The 16,336-nt window shown below is 38.5% G+C and overlaps 1 protein-coding gene across 1 annotated transcript in view; it reads left to right on the top strand.

The window, feature by feature from the left end:
- Nucleotides 1-587: 587 nt before the first annotated feature.
- KCNN2 (potassium calcium-activated channel subfamily N member 2) overlaps nucleotides 588-16,336 on the top strand; it is a gene marked incomplete at its 5' end in the record, with an annotated part of 95,440 nt that continues 79,691 nt past the window's right edge. Inside the window, 3 exons of the mRNA XM_081315729.1 lie at nucleotides 588-609; nucleotides 1,966-3,107; nucleotides 4,471-4,566. Coding sequence (XP_081171855.1) covers nucleotides 588-609; nucleotides 1,966-3,107; nucleotides 4,471-4,566 — 1,260 coding nt within the window. The remainder of the gene's footprint in view (nucleotides 610-1,965; nucleotides 3,108-4,470; nucleotides 4,567-16,336) is intronic.

Consider the following 16,336-nt stretch of genomic DNA (forward strand, 5'->3'; position numbering starts at 1 on the left):
AGTGGCCAAAAGAAAGACAGGAGGAAAGAGTGAGAGTGAGAAAGCAGATGATGTCATTTGCTTCAGTGACTGAAAAAGCACGACAACCGAAGGCAATTTAAGAAAAAGCCTGGTGCCAACACATCTAAATAAAAACATTTTTTTCACTGCAAGGTTTATAGTATTGTTTCGAGCCAGTGCTTGAGAGAAAAAAAGCGAAGGGGGGGCCCTCTCTAATAGGACTGTACTTTGCTTACAGCAAAGGCTTGGAAGTCAGGACTGGGTCGGTTTCAATCTGGCCCTCTTGTCAAAAGACAGCACAGAACCCGTTTTGTTGCTCCTTCGCTCCCGTTCTGGGAGTTTCTCCACGGTAACGGAGCAGCAGCGCCCGGAACGGCCCCTGCTGCATTCTCTGCATTTACGCCTCTCTGTCTGCCCACCGTCCTGCAGAATCCCACCGGTGCCGGAAGGGAACCTCGCCCGGGAGACGCCAAGAGGCTGCGAGATCGCCCGACAGGATTTGCCCGAGGCTGAGCAGCTCGCCGCGGGCCCCGAGCCAAGACGGCTTCCCAGTCCAGCCGAACGGTGGAAGCGGAGCACCGCTCGGCATGTTTCGGAAAAAGCGTAAATGTGCGCGAGGCCAGGCTCTCGCGGCGGCGCGCGCTCTCGCGGTCGGGGAAACCCTCCCTCCCCCCAGCCGAGAAGGCTGCCGGCTCCCCCGCCCCGCCCTCTCACTGCACCGCCAGGGCTTCCCCGCGCCAATGCACAGCCTGGCGGGAGTTACTGCGGCTTGCCCGGCTCCCCCAACCCCGGCGGGGCCGCCGCCGCTTTCTAGCAAAGGTCACTCGCACAGTTCCTCGCCTTCTCCTGGGAAGGGCTGCTGGCTAGCTGGGAGGGGCTGATTAAGCACCCCCCCTCCCCCGCAGCCGAAAGAGCGTTTTCCCGTTTCGTCGCTTGGGAGGGAGGAGGAACGCGAGCACCGCCTTTCGCGCTGGCATTCCGGGATTTCCCTTTGTTTAGAGCCGGGAATCCTCCTTCCTCAGCGGTCTTTCCCTGCCGCAGTCCTCAGAGCTCTCACTCCGGATCGGTCTTCTAATTTTCAACATGCTTACGCTGGAATAAGCGGTTCGAGAACTGGATTATTGCTTACTATCTTTTCCTCCTTTTACATGCTCGGGCATCCCTGGGCTTCCCCAGCAAAATTGCAGAGTAGAAGCTCTGAAAACTGTCACCCGAAGATGCAAACGCCGCACGTCCCTTTGTTTCCTCCGAGGGTAATCCCTCCCATCGCAATACAGGGAAGCCCTAGCCTCCCCCGCTCCCCAAACGGTTTGCCATTACGCTTCCCCCACCCAAAATGGGGTCTCGATTCGGGAGCAATTTACAAACACTGTGGAATCCCTTGCTTGAAAGTTTCTGCAAAGGTTTTATACGGCATATAAATCCCTGCAGATCTCCCCCCCCTTTGTCCTTCACCCCCCCCTCAAAATAAAACACTATTCAGCTTTTTCCGGGGTGGGGTGGGGAAAAAAAAGAGAACAAATGGGGCAGACTACCACCCTGGTGCGGGAAGTAGAATATCATAGTGAAATATGATAAACACCAAGCAATAATCGTTCAGGGGGTGAAGCCCTGGCTCAACGGGCTCTGGAGGAATCCAGATAGAGGGGAGGAGAGGAATCACCCTTACCTGTCTGAGCAGTTCTTGCATCAAGAGCGGATGGTACTGGTGATAGCTCCCCTCCTCCCTCCCGGATTGTCACTGAGGGGGGTGGGGGTGGGTGTCTGGTGGTGGCAAGAGGAATTCCACCCAGCAGGGAGGAATTCCCCCCTATGGGGGGGGAGAGAGAAGGGGGAGAAGAGAAGCGTCCCCACTTTGATAGCTGTGACTAGCAACAGCGAGAGCAAACGCCGCTCCTGGGATTTTCTTGGCTCCCCTCCCCGCGCGGTCTTCTTCTCACGCTGCAGCTTTTTCGCCCCTTCCAGGTGACGTGATGCCCGTTGTTTTGGTTCGCCCGACCAATCGGACTCGTCGCCTGGATTCTACGGGAGCCGGGATGGGCCCGTCGTGGCGGCAACAGGACTCCCCTCTGCCGACCATAACGCATTGCGCAGGGTGCACCGCCGCCTGGTCTTCCTGCAGCTTTAACAGCTCTGACATGGAAACCCCATTGCAGTTCCAGCCGAGCTTCTGCTCAGAGCAGCAGCAGCAGCAGCAGCAGCGCCCACACCCGCATTACCACCACCACCAGCAGCAGCAGCAGCACAGTGAAGAGAGGCAGCCAAAGCAGCAGTCCAGCCCTTGCTTCCAGTGCAACAGCTGCGCTTATTACGGGGCTGCGGCTGCCACAGGCGATAACCTGCCGCTGCTCCTCCGCACTTCGTCGCCTCTGTCGGCCGCTTTCCGGACTCGCTCCTCGCCGCTCTCTTGCTCCGCAGCTTCCTCCCGCCAGGGCAGCCAGCTCAACGTGAGCGAGCTGACCCCTTCCAGCCATGCCAGTTCGTTCAGGCAGCCGCACCACTACTCCCAGCCCCACCAGCACCACCACTCCCACTCTCACCCGTGCCACAGCGTGCACCACCACCAGCAGCCGCCGCCCCAGCCGGCGGGCAGCCCCAACAGCAGTACCGGCAGCGGCAGCCACCACTACCAACTTCAGCAGCAGCGCCGCGAGAGCAACCCTTTCACGGAAATAGCCATGAGCAGCTGCAGGTACAACGGCGGCGTCATGCGTCCTCTCAGCAACCTGAACTCGTCCCGTAGAAACCTCCACGAGCTGGACTCCGAAGCGCAGCCGCTGCAGCCCCAGCCTCCGCCGCCGCCGCCGCCGCACTCCAGCCCCACTGCCTCAGCTGCCGCGGCCGGCCCCGAGATCGTGGTGTCCAAGCCCGAGCACAACAACTCCAACAACTTAGCGCTCTACGGATCTGGCGGCGGCGGCAGCCAGACCAACAGCGGCGGCAAAACCAGCAAGAAGAAGAACCAGAACATCGGCTACAAGTTGGGACATCGCCGCGCGCTCTTTGAGAAGCGGAAGCGGCTGAGCGACTACGCGCTGATCTTCGGCATGTTCGGGATCGTAGTGATGGTGATCGAAACCGAACTGTCTTGGGGCGCTTACACCAAGGTAGCGAGTCTCTCCGCCCCCCACGATCAACCGCCTTGTACCTTCTCTCCTTTCGTGTATTATATTTCTTGTATCGTATTTCTAAAAGCATTTTTCCCTTCCCTTCCCTCCTCTCCCTTCCCTTTTTTGTCCTGTTTTGCTGCTTTTCGCATTATCCCTAGTTATTTTATCCCTTCTCCTTAACTTGCTTTAAGCATTTCCCCATGCTTCACCTGCCCTTTCAGCTTCAGACTTTGATCTTGAATGCTTGACTTAGCCCCATGAAGATTGTTGACTACTAACAAACCCTCTCCCAGATGTAGGCTTCTGGCATGAGAAGCCTAATCACAGATTCTTACTAACCATGGCCTAAGAGTGGTGTTCCTGAGTCTGCATTCTAGGGAATCTGGAATGGGAGTTTTCCAGCATAAGGAGCTGCCAATGATAGTGCTTCAGTTGTCTACTTTTCTTTATGGAAATCATCTTCAGGCAACTTTTCTGGATTGCTTTGATGAGTGTCTGTTTTAAGTTTTCTTCCCCCTGCAGATATGTAGAATGCCAACTCAGCCATGCTTTTTTGTTTTTGAGCAAATGGTATGATGCATTGCATTGTTTAAAGAGTAACTTGGGTACTTACTGATTTGTACGATCAATAGACTTGGAATATCTTCTCTAATCTCTTCTTTGCATCATTTTTCATCATCCATACATTCTGAATGAATACTAGGGATGCTTTGCCACTAAGATTCCCTGCATTTGGCATACAGACACTAGCAGATTGTAGCTTCTCAACAGAGTAGCAACAGCTGAGTATTGAACATTCTTTTCTGCCAGTGTTGCAAAGCTGGAAAAGACATTGGATAGTTCATTGCTAACAGTAATAACCTTGAGAAAAATCAGCTCTTTAAATGAGGGGTTTGAAGTCTTTACTTTTTATATGAAGTTATAATTTTAGTAAAACAAAGTTTTTTTAAAGTTGAACTCAACTTCTTGGATATGTTCACGCAGTTTTCTTGGCAACATTATGGAAGAGTTTTGACATTGACTTCTGCAGTATTTTCAATTTACCAGTAGTTAATGGCCATGGTATTTCCTGGTAATCTCCTCTGGACTCTGAAATTCTTAGCCTTTTACTGTCAAAAAGATTTGACCAGCTTAGGGTATGAAAACCAGTTTGATGAATATGGAGGAGAGGGCAACTCTATTACTCCCCATTACTTTGTTAGATCCTTAATTATTAATCTGTTGTCTTGTAATGGTTATCTTTTTTACCTGGCCTATAAACTAAATCTTTTTTTAACTAGATAGCCATTATTTTTCTCTGAGATCTTACAGACAAGGGACAAAAAAGTCAACATATTAAAAAATCTATTTTTTCTTGCAGGAGTCACTGTATTCATTAGCCCTCAAATGCCTTATTAGTCTCTCTACAATCATTCTGCTTGGTCTGATTATTGTATACCATGCAAGGGAAATTCAGGTATGTACCACTTATGAATCTGTATTTTTCAAGGACATTTCATAGAAACTCAGCAGACTCTATTAATGCATTTTTTCACTGCCTTGGAGATGGTATATTGTTACTTATAAGTCCCGAATATAGAAATCTGCGTGTGCAATCTGTGTTTATCTGTCTTTGCAGTTAATTTATTAATGTAAAAGTGAGGGGCATAATGCCTGCTGTTTTGCAATAAGTGTATATTTGTTAATCCATTCTGGATCACATGACTATGAAGTCTCCAGTCACCTCTAAATATTAAACCTTGGTGATGCTGTGTTAAACGTCTCATGTACAAAGCAGGGTAGCTTTTAAAAATGAAAAGATTATAAAAACATACAGCAAGAACCTCTAAATTTTATCCATAAATGTTGCAATAACCACAGTATTCTTAGAATTCAAAGTACATTTTGGTTAAAGAATAACTGATTAGTTCTGATTTTGAGGAAAGATTTTCATCTGATTGATTTCAAGATTAGGAGGCATAGCTCTTTTTCCTGTTGAAGTAATTTCAGCCATGGTCATTATCTCCATAAAGGAAGAACATCGTAAAAGGTACTTTGTTTAACCTATGCAACATTGAACAAAATGTACCATTTTTTTTCATTAACAGAAAATGTTTCCATTGGTGGAGTATATATTAGTGTGTAGTGAGCAGTCACTGTTAAGTCTGCTAAGATATCCCCAAACTGAGCCATCTGTTATGAAGGTGTTCAAGGTCATATGGTCTGATTGACTTAAATTGGATTGAAGCATTAATATAAAATGCATTTACAGGTTACAAAGTCATTATCCACCACACCTCTCTGATTAACTGATTATGAAGAAAAAGGCTACCAATTTTTAATAATTTTGAGATATTCCTTGCCTGTCCCAAAAGAAATAAGTGATAAAGGCTTCTCTATTATTGCTTAGTAAACCTAATGGATAATAACGTGCAGTTTTACTCAAGAGTGTCTTTACTTTTACATATTTGAAGAGATATTAAATAAATTATGACAACTTTTTCTTCATCAGCATTGGAATTTTGCCACTTCTACCTTTTTATTTGCAAATGGGGTGTACTATAAATAAACATTTTAAAGTTAAAACAGTCTTTTTATATAGTTTCTTATGTAGTTGTTACTATTTTTACCAATTATTATTGCTATATATCTTTGGATTATACTAAATTTTAAAATATATACTTTCTGCTTCATTTTTTCAACACATGTTTTAGCTAAAATTAGTCCTTGTGAATCTCCAACATTTTCTAATTTTTGAACTTCACTATTCACAGAAATATTAATAACAAAATTGATGCAAACAAAGCCGAATGTAGCAATTTTCTCAAAGAAAACTCACTTTCCTTAACAAGGCAAATCTAATGGACAAATGAGGCTTCTGCTTTGAATCACAAAGTGCTGTAATGAATGATGCTATTTTAATTTGTATTTTATTTTAAATCGTATTTAATTTTTCTCTGTTGATTTAAATGCCCTTAAAGCAAGTTTAGTTCACATGATAGCAAAAGCAGGAAAAGCTTTTTCCAATTGTACTATAAGGACTCATTCAGTTATGAAGTTAGTAACATTACATTGTATTTAGAAATGTCAGAGTACCAAATAATGACTGTCTTGTGAGTGACATTTAATTCAGAGGTTATTTTAGTTTCAAAAAGTGTCATGTGAAATCATTCAGTGCAAACTGTTTCTTTGAGCTTTCCAGTAACATGTTCCCTAGAGATATTAGTGATAACACTTGCATAATGTTATTTTTTCTAAGAATTGGCATGGGCATTTTAAAATCAACCATAAAAGTGTTTGTATAGCATATAAAACTACACCCCAAACAATCTCATCTAGATTTCATGACTATATTTTGGAAATACAATGAACAGTTTCATTATCTCTCTCTCCCTAATGGTGATCTTCATTGTTTTTACTGTTATGTCAAACAATAGAAATATTTTTTTTAAAAAAACACACACACAATGCACCATAAAACAAGGGTTACTATATTAAACTTTCCCCTACTGGAAAAAATAAATGATCCTGCATGAATTTAAATGAATGCCAATACTTTAAAAAAACACTCAGTTTGTACTGTATTGAAAGATAACACACCCAGCCATCTACCTTGTTCAGCACTGTGGACAGCTCTAAGTATCATGAAAGTGTTTTTTTTGGGTACCAGTTTAAGCCATTTAAGTAACTGTTGTGTATGTGTATATCTCTATTCATAACTTATTCACAGTGTTCTGGAAAAACCGGACTTACATTTATGCTGAATAGTTTTATTTTGTATTGGTATATTTATATATCGTATATTTATATTTAATTGCTGTTTTGTGTTCTGAATTAATGTGAGAAATATGTTAGTGAAAAGTGAAATTTCACCTTTCTATAGACAGTATTCAAAGTTGAGGACACCTCATCTGGAAACTTTTGGGGGGGAGTTTAGAGGATTTCTCAAGCTAATAAAATTAGTATACATGCTCTAAATCTAACTTTTTTGTAAACAGGCATACAATTTTTCATTTGGCAAAGGAAACATTTTTTTCTAAATAACATTTCTTTCAAAATGTTGAGCAAAATTTTAAAAGTTTTTGGAATGACAAATGCAAGTTATAATATCTCATAATATTTAAGAGTTTAAAAAATATAACAATTCAGCTTCTTGGTGAAAAATAATGATTTTAATGGTAGCGTGATAAGACTAGCAACAGAGGGGAATATATGTTTTCCTTCTTTAAGAATTTTAAGTTACACAGAAAAACTTAATATCTTATTGCTGCTTTTTAAAAAATGAAATTGTCAAAATCTTCCATTTTCAGACTCCTTAATGTCAACTATAACTGCATGGAGTCATTTGATTCTTTGTCTGTTATATTACAGAATATGGCCCATTAGTCTAAATCTCTTATATTTTGATTCCAAGAAAATGTAGACAGTTTAATGGGATGGAAATTATTATCGGGACCTAAACGTATATAAATAGTGTCTTCCTGATGCAATGGTGTTTTTCTAAAACAGCCTTCTTTAGCCTGGTACTCTCCAGATATTTTGAAATTGTGTGATATATCAGGGGAGTATCTTATGAAGGTCTATTGCAATGTCTCTAAATTCTTGCTTTTAAAACAAATATATGTGAATGAAAGTTTTGAAATATAAGAATTCACTTATAAGATTAATATCAACTTGGTTTTAAGTATTGTCACTCACATGCATTCAACTTAAAACATGAACACGAGCCATATGCGTATATACAATAATAGTTCCCTACATAGTTTCAATCTAGTCCTATCATCAGTGTCCATTAACATATAAAAATTGACAGAAATATGTTATATGTATTATCCAGAAATATTTATTGAATCTCTTGTCCTATTAAGTACCGTAGATTCTTCAATTTAATATAAATCATTGCAATGCTTAATCATTGGGTTTAACAATATTCGAGTCAGTTTTGGGTTTGGAATATAAGTCTGAGACTTCTGAAACTAAGAAGCAGTTATTTCAGAGATCAAATATTTCTCCTATGGGCTAGTTGAAACATGAATATTCTTAAAACTCATAATTTATGATGTCACTGATAATTAAAATAAAATAAAATAATTTCTCTTTTATATATTTGGCCAATGGCCAAAATAAATATTTATTCTAAGAAGAAATATAGATGGTATTCTGTCAATTAAATTAAATTTTAATTTAATTTAATTTAATTTAAAATAAATGTAAAGATATTTAGATAATATCTAGTGGATGATCTGGATGATCTGCGGGTGATAGTCCATTTCTCTTTCTGAGAAGCCACTTGTATGAGCTCTTCAAGGTAGACCAAACTTGAACATCAAGTTATGAATAGTAAAACTTTTATTATAGAGGTAAAGTAACAGAATCTTGCAAATCCTGCCTTTATTGTAAAGAAAACTAGGGAGAGACAAGTCTGAGTCACTTTCCCCAATTCTTTCCTGTTTTGGACTTAGATTTGTCTTATCTGACTATTGCTTTGGTTGTGGTTCTTCCTCCTTTTCGTCATGGTTATTCTCACAGACCATTACGTCTAATAGTTTAGGTGCAATATTGTCAGCTGCTCTGGCTGGACTGGACATGCTATGGAGGTGCTCTCCTAGTGTTTTGAGAGTGTAAGGATCTAGATGGGAACAATAACCCAGAATTAAACCTTGGTATGATGAAGTTAGTGTTGATACATAGGTATTTTAACTTTTCATCAATTATTTCTTGATGGAAAATCAACATCTCTAAAAGAACTGGTCTTGACTTGAGGCCCTTTCTGGACTCAGGGTTCTTACTAAACTAGCCACTGGAGTCTGTGATCAGGGAGGTCTGCCCAACTGACTGGTGTGCCAGTCTACCTGGAATGAGACTATCAGGCAACAATGACTCATGCCCTTCCTTGTCACCAAGAGACAGGATTCCTGCGGTTCACTTGACATGGTGTAGCCTTTAAAGACTACTTGGAAATTACAAGATTTCAGTGCTTTAAGTTTTGACTGGCACTTGCCATCAGCAGCATAATACGCTTGTTCCTCAAATCCTACACTGGCTCCCTATTGGTTTCTTGGTAGAATTTAAAGTGCTGGTTTTAACCTATAAAAGCCCTGCATAGCTTGACGCAATCACATTCTGCATCAAGATCATCGCAAGAGAAACTGATTTTCTGTTGCAATGAGGACCTTCTGGAATAATCTCCCCATTAATAATATCTGGCTGGCCTTTTCTCTGAGAACATTCAGAAACAACTAAAAATGGAGCTCTGCCATATGGCATTTTCCTAGGGAATGGACATCCTGAGCTTCTTTTGTTATTGTTTCATATTTTAAATGTTTTATTTTTAAATCTACCATGGATGTTTTAATGCTGCATTTGTTTGACCAATGTTACCATGGATGTTTTATTGTTCCTTATTGCGGATGTTTATATTTTGCTCTAAACCTTCGTGAGTCAGTTTATTGAAGTTGGTGATACAGGTTTAGGAAACAAATAATAAAGAAAGACATGGAACCCTTTCTTACAAGATATTTTGTACTGGATAAAATAAATATCAAGGCACAAAGGATGTTTAATGTAATTATTAATAATCTTAAAAATGAATCAATTTTCATATGAAGCTATCTATAGTACGTGCTATTATTAATTAGTTTATTCTAAATTAGCAAAATAAGTCAACCAAAAAGTGCTGCTGTTCTTCATAATAAAAAATTAATGAAAATTTTGCAATAACAATAACACATGATTCCATTGTGCAGATTTTTTATCATTGTCCTTTGTGTTAAATTTCACAGGTAAAAATATTCACAGGTGTCAAAATATAGTTTTAACTATACTGATCCCTGAACTTTATGTGTGTGTCTGTGCATGTGTGCATACATATCTACATAAATAAAATTAGAGTTGATTCCCTCTCCCTTTGCAATCTGCTAAGCTCCTCAAAGCTACCTTGGACTTTTGGGGGCACTCAAAAGTAATGACTGAAATGGAAATTAAAAGGTGAGCAAGGGTGTGGGAAAAATGACAACAATCATCATTCTAGTGGAATGATGGAAGCTACAGACCAATCAATTTAACATCAATACTGGGGAAGATCCTAAAAAAGATAATCAAAAAATAAATCTGTGAACAACTAGAAACAAACAAAGTCATAACTAGTAGCCAGCATTGGTTTGTTAAAAACAGATCATGCCAAACCTATCTCATCTCATTCTTCAATACAGTGACCAAACTAGTAGACTAGCAAAACGCAGTGGACATAGTATATCTAGATTTCAGTAAGGCATTTGACAAAGTGGACCACAACCTACTCCTTGGTAAGCTAGAAAAAGGTGGAATAGACAAGATCACCACCAGATGGATCTGTAGCTGGCTGACAAACTTTACTCAATGAGTAGTCCTCAATGGCACTACATCCACAAGGTTCCATCTTAGGCCCAGTACTCTTCAACATCTTCATAAATGAGTTAGACGAGGGAATTGAAGGGGAACTCATCAAATTCGCAGATGACACCAAACTGTTAGGAGTAGCCAACACCCCAGAAGACAAATTCAGGATCCAAAAAGATCTTGACAAACTTGAACAATGGGCCCTATCCAACAAAATGAGTTTCAATGTAGAGAAAAGCAAAGTCTTACACTTAGTAGGAAAAACCAAAGGAACAAATACATATTGGGCAAGACCAGGCTTAAAAACAGTAACTGTGAGAGAGACCGTGGAGTCCTAGTGGACGATCACTTAACTATGAGCCAGCAGTGTGCAACAGCAACCAAAAAAGGTATAAACAGGGTTGTATAAACAGGCATAGAATCAAGTTCACACAAGGTATTAGTTCCGCTTTATAAAACCCTAAGACCACACCTGGAATACTGCAGCCAATTTTGGTCACCATATCACAAAAAATATGTTGAGAGTTTGGAAAAAAATTCAGAGAAGAGCAACTAAGATGATCAAAGGCCTGGAGACCAAAATATACAAAGAACAGCTGCGGAACTTGGGTTTGGCTAGTCTAAAGAAAAGAAGCAATAGGGGAGAGATGATAGCAGTATTCCAGTATCTGAGGGGCTGCCACAAGGCAGAGGGGCTCAGGTTGTTCACCAGAGCACCAGAGGGAAGGACGAGAAATAATGGTTGGAAACTGATCAAAGAGAGAAACAACCTGGAATTAAGAAGAAACTTCCTGACAGTGAGGACAATCAACCAGTGGAACAGCTTACCCCCAGAAATCATGGGCACTCCATCACTGGAAATTTTCAAGAAAAGACTGGACAGTCACCTGTCTGACATGGTATAGGTTCTCCTGCTTGAGCAGGGGGCTGGACCAGAAGACCTCCAAGGTCCCTTCCAGCTCTATTCTATTCTATTCTATTCTATTCTATTCTATTCTATTCTATTCTATTCTATTCTATTCTATTCTATTCTATTCTATTCTATTCTATTCTATTCTATTCTATTCTATTCTATTCTATTCTATTCTATTCTATTCTATTCTATTCTAGCTTTCCAAACAGTCCTTCTATTGTCTCAAAGAGAAAACCCAGCTATGTACTTTTTTCCTAATCAGCTAGAAGAAACATCTCTAGAACCATTTGGAACGATGTTGGAATATACACATTTAGTGGTGGAGCAGCAGAGTCAGAATAAAACACACTGGTTTCAAAATGATGACATAGGCATCTCAATATCATTATGCAATAATTAAACAATTACGTAATGCTGTGATGACACTGGGTGCAAGCACATAAGTCATATTATTTATATGCTGGTACAATCAATTTTTGCCTCCCATGTGTTTCCATTAAATACATATGGTTTGATGGGGCATTTTAGTGAAGGAATCTGAATTGGAGCTGATATTGTATCTGTTGTATCTGTTTAGGATTATTACATAAGAAATGAATAAGGGCGCCAAGTTATTGACTGAAACATTATTGAAACAGAGAAAAGCAATAAAATATGGGGGGAAAGCCTATCATAGTTTAGCATTAGACTTAATTGCTTTAAAAACATTTATATTTTAGATTATTTCTTCTTCACCCTATAAAGGAGACACACACACACACACGAACACAAAAGAGGGAAAACAAAAACTAATTTCAACACAATTTAATTTTGAGCAAATTGAATTAGTTAAATATAGTAGTAAGAGTATGCAAACTTTAAAAAAGATTTAGAAGTGCTTTGGACTTCATTGTGCTCAGTATTTTTCGTCTATCCATTAAAATCTTTTTCAGATATGTTTGCTTTAGGAATTGATTTATTTAAGTCAATATGCCTCTTAAAATAGTTTTATTTAGGCTTTCACAAAACAAATGAAAAACGATGGTCTGCTTTAATAAATAGCAAATAGCATATTGTCTTAAAATATAATATGTTTATGTATAGGGGATTTAATCATTTCCATTCTTCCGTGACAGTACAATTGGCTACTAACTTTTGGAAAAGTTTCGGGAGGCAATTTTGTTTGTTGCTGACAATGGATCCCTAATTATTCAGCCGTATTGTCAGTTTCCTGCTCTCTTTCTGTAGTCTTTCTCTTTCTCTATCAATTCATTGTACTGACCCTGTACTCATGCCTTATGTCTTCTGGTTTAAGTGTGTTTGTGTGTTTATACACTTTAGGAGCTTTGGGATTAGGTCTGTGACATACTGTGATAGATGATGAGTTTTTAAAAAATGTGTATTGGTATTGACTGATTTGATTTGATTTGATTTATACTTCAGCTATCTGCTCTGCTGAGCACCATGGGACTAAAAAAATTAATCATAATGAAAAAGCTCTGACACATTCTTGCTTTGATTTCAACAAATACATGATTTCACATATTCATTATAGCAAGTAAAACATAATGCAGAAAATGACTTATTTCATGTTTGCTTTAAAAATGTAAATGGAAATACTCTTATTTTTCCTTATCCGGAATTAATTGCGACAGAACGGTATAGATGATTTTATTGTCTTTAAGGTTCTAATTCTAGTAATTTCCCTTTTTATTTTCTGTTTTTCATTTTGTTGGTGATGATAGGTTGTTTTACAATTTTTACGTTATATAGATATAAATATTGTTCATTAATTGGAGTATTGAAGATTAAAATTATGTGAATTGAGAAAGTAAAAAGAGACTACATTCTTCAATGTTCTGCAGATAAGAATGAGATAACAGCTTATTTTTGTTTATAAACCTAGACACATAAATCTGATTAATATTCTAATCTGAATAGACAGAACCAAAACGTTAATAATTATTATATATTTTATCTTGATCATGAATATTCAGAATTATGCCATAGATTTGTGTGTAACCTCTTTAGGTATGTTGTATAGTTTATCATCTCCATTACAACTACAATTTGGTAAGAAAAAGGGAAAATACACTTGGCCTCCATGTACTCATCTTGCATATTACAGTTAACTATTATAGTGCATTGTTATTACAATGTTGTGTTGTATTTTAAAAAAGAAACCCTTGATTTAAAGTTATGGTAGGAAATAAATAGTTAATCATATAGTTTTGGATAATCTTTTCCCCAAAGATAAGATAAGGGTTACTATTCAGGGAAAAATAATAGACCTGTTTGAGTTCAGACATGATCTTATCATAAGGACTAATGCATATATGATGCCAAATCTTAATATATCTGGGTTGATTTTGGTTTCACATATTCTGTAATCTCTGGCAATATGTTTCTGTAAATGAAACCATGGCTTATCAGGATGCAAGAATGATGAACAGAGCAGGGAATGAAGTTAGGAACAGAAGTAAAAACATGTGTTGATTTTAAACTAGGATTATGGTATTGATGATGACATAGCATTGTTGCTAACAAAAAAATAAAAATAAACTATATAAAGAATAGAATTTCTAAAATATTCCACATTAATATACAATTGTTTAAATTGTTTTTATAATTCAGATGTGAATATCTTTATTAGATCATTATATCAAAAATATGATTACTCAGGAATAACAGAACCATTCTGAACACTAGTAGAATATTCATTGTTGACAGGACAATTCAGCAGATCTGTGGAAAGGGGTAAATGCTTCTATTACTTCTTCTCCTTAAACCATTGGATTAATGTGGAGTAATACCTTTGTTTTCTGCTTCCCCACCAAACAGCTGACTTCATAAATTAACATTTGTGGTGTTCTGTTGCACTACATTGTTTACTTTCTGATCAGCAGAGTCTTATCTTGAATTGAATTATACTTGAATTGCTTGTTACCTAACTGTTTAATGAATTATTTGAAAGACGTAGCACGAATGTTATTTGCTATTTATATATACACAGAAAACAATTAAAATATATATTTAAACATACAACCAAACAATTCCCATAACTCCTGAGAATGCTGATTATTTTTATTAAGAGTCAGAAACAAATTGCCTTTCTGTATAATCTCTGTAAGGGACGCGGTGGCTCAGTGGGTTAGGATGCTGAGCTTGTTGATCAGAAGGTCGGCAGTTTGGCGGGTCGAATCCCAAGTGCCGTGTAACAGAGTGAGCACCTGTTACTCGTCCTAGCTTCTGCCAACCTAGCAGTTCAAAAGCACGTAAAAATGTAAGTAGAAAAATAGGGACCACTACGGTGGGAAGGTAACAGCGTTCCGTGCGCCTTTGGTGTCTAGTCATGCTGGCCACATTTTTAATTTTTAATTTAATTTAATTTTAATTTTAATCCCATTTATATCCCGCCCTTCTCCGAAGACTCAGGGTGGCTTACAATTTAAGCACAAACCAATGTGCTTAGCAATAGCCTTCATTCTATGTATATGCCTGCTTATTAGGGCTTTTGGCCCCCCCCAAGCGGCATTATTACAAAGTCAGCTTATTGCCCCCAACAATCTGGGTCCTCATTTTACCTACCTCGGAAGGATGGAAGGCTGAGTCAACCTTGAGCCTGGTGGGATGCGAACCTGCACTAATTGCAGGCAGCTGGTGTTACCTGCAATTGACCACGGAGATGTCCTTGGACAAGCGCTGGCTCTTCGGCTTTGAAATGGAGATGAGCACTGGCCCCTAGAGTCAGAAACAACTAGCACGCATGTGCGGGGGAACCTTTACCTTTACATAATCTCTGTATAATCTGTATATACTTCTAAATCCAAACATTCTAAATTGCCTGTGCCAATTTTTATTTTTTACTTTCTTAACAACCATATATTTTAAAATGAAAAATATTTACTTACTCCAATAAAATGTAAAACACTCTATGCTGAGACAGAAGATTAATAATCGCAGAAGATTATTATGTTGATACTTAAGAGCACTAAATTTGAATATGTTTATCCAATTTACCAAAATAATAGTTTATTTTCTAATAGAAGATAAATGGCTGTCATCATGATCCATATTTGATGTTGAGATTGTAATATAGTGTAGGCCTTAAAAATTCTTCCCTGAACAGTTAAATGATCTTTATGTCAATTTTATAATTATTTTAGACCAAGTAGAAGCCAGTGGTACAGGAATTGCGCTGTTATTGGAGACAGATGTTCAACACCAAGTTCATATTTGTTTATATTTTTTTCCTGCTGCACCAGGAAAAATATGATCTGGTTACATGTCTGAATAGGCCAAACATGAGTGTGGGACTGTTGTAATGACTTGTTTTCAATTGTAACAAAATGGTAGAAGAGTAAATGGGATAATTTTACTACTAAGCGCCTCATGTGCTCCCAATTTAAATTTAAATTACAAGTTCTAGGGTTGATAAACTCACTCAATAATTGGACCAGATAATCTTCCACCTCCTTTTTAACCCACAGCAACAACCCTGTGAAGTGGGTTGGGAAGATAAAACAACATGTATTTAATTAATTTTCATAAGAAAATTTAAGTAGTGTAGTATATTGATAAGACTATTTCCATTAAATTTGGTTGATTGTTTCTGAAATACACCTAACCTTATTGTGAAGATATTTTGCATGTGAATTTGTTACTAAGAGTTAAATTGCTGAGTTATTGTTGTTTTTTAAACATTTTTATTGATTGCCACATCACCAATACAATAATAGATTGATTGGTTTCCCAATGTGAATAAATTAGGGAGCAATCAATGCATGACATTTTTGAAGCAAGGGTTTAAAATATTTAGGAATCCCAAGCTTGGTTATATATTGCTTTTAAAAATATAGTCTGCACTCCATTACATGTTTACCTGAGAACCCTAATGAGTTAATGGGAATATTTATTTCTAGATAAGTTTAAGTAAAAAAAGGTAAAGGTTCCCCCGCACATGCGTGCTAGTCATTTC

The sequence above is a fragment of the Vipera berus genome (assembly GCF_964194415.1).
Source record: "Vipera berus genome assembly, chromosome: 2".
NCBI lineage: Eukaryota > Metazoa > Chordata > Lepidosauria > Squamata > Viperidae > Vipera > Vipera berus.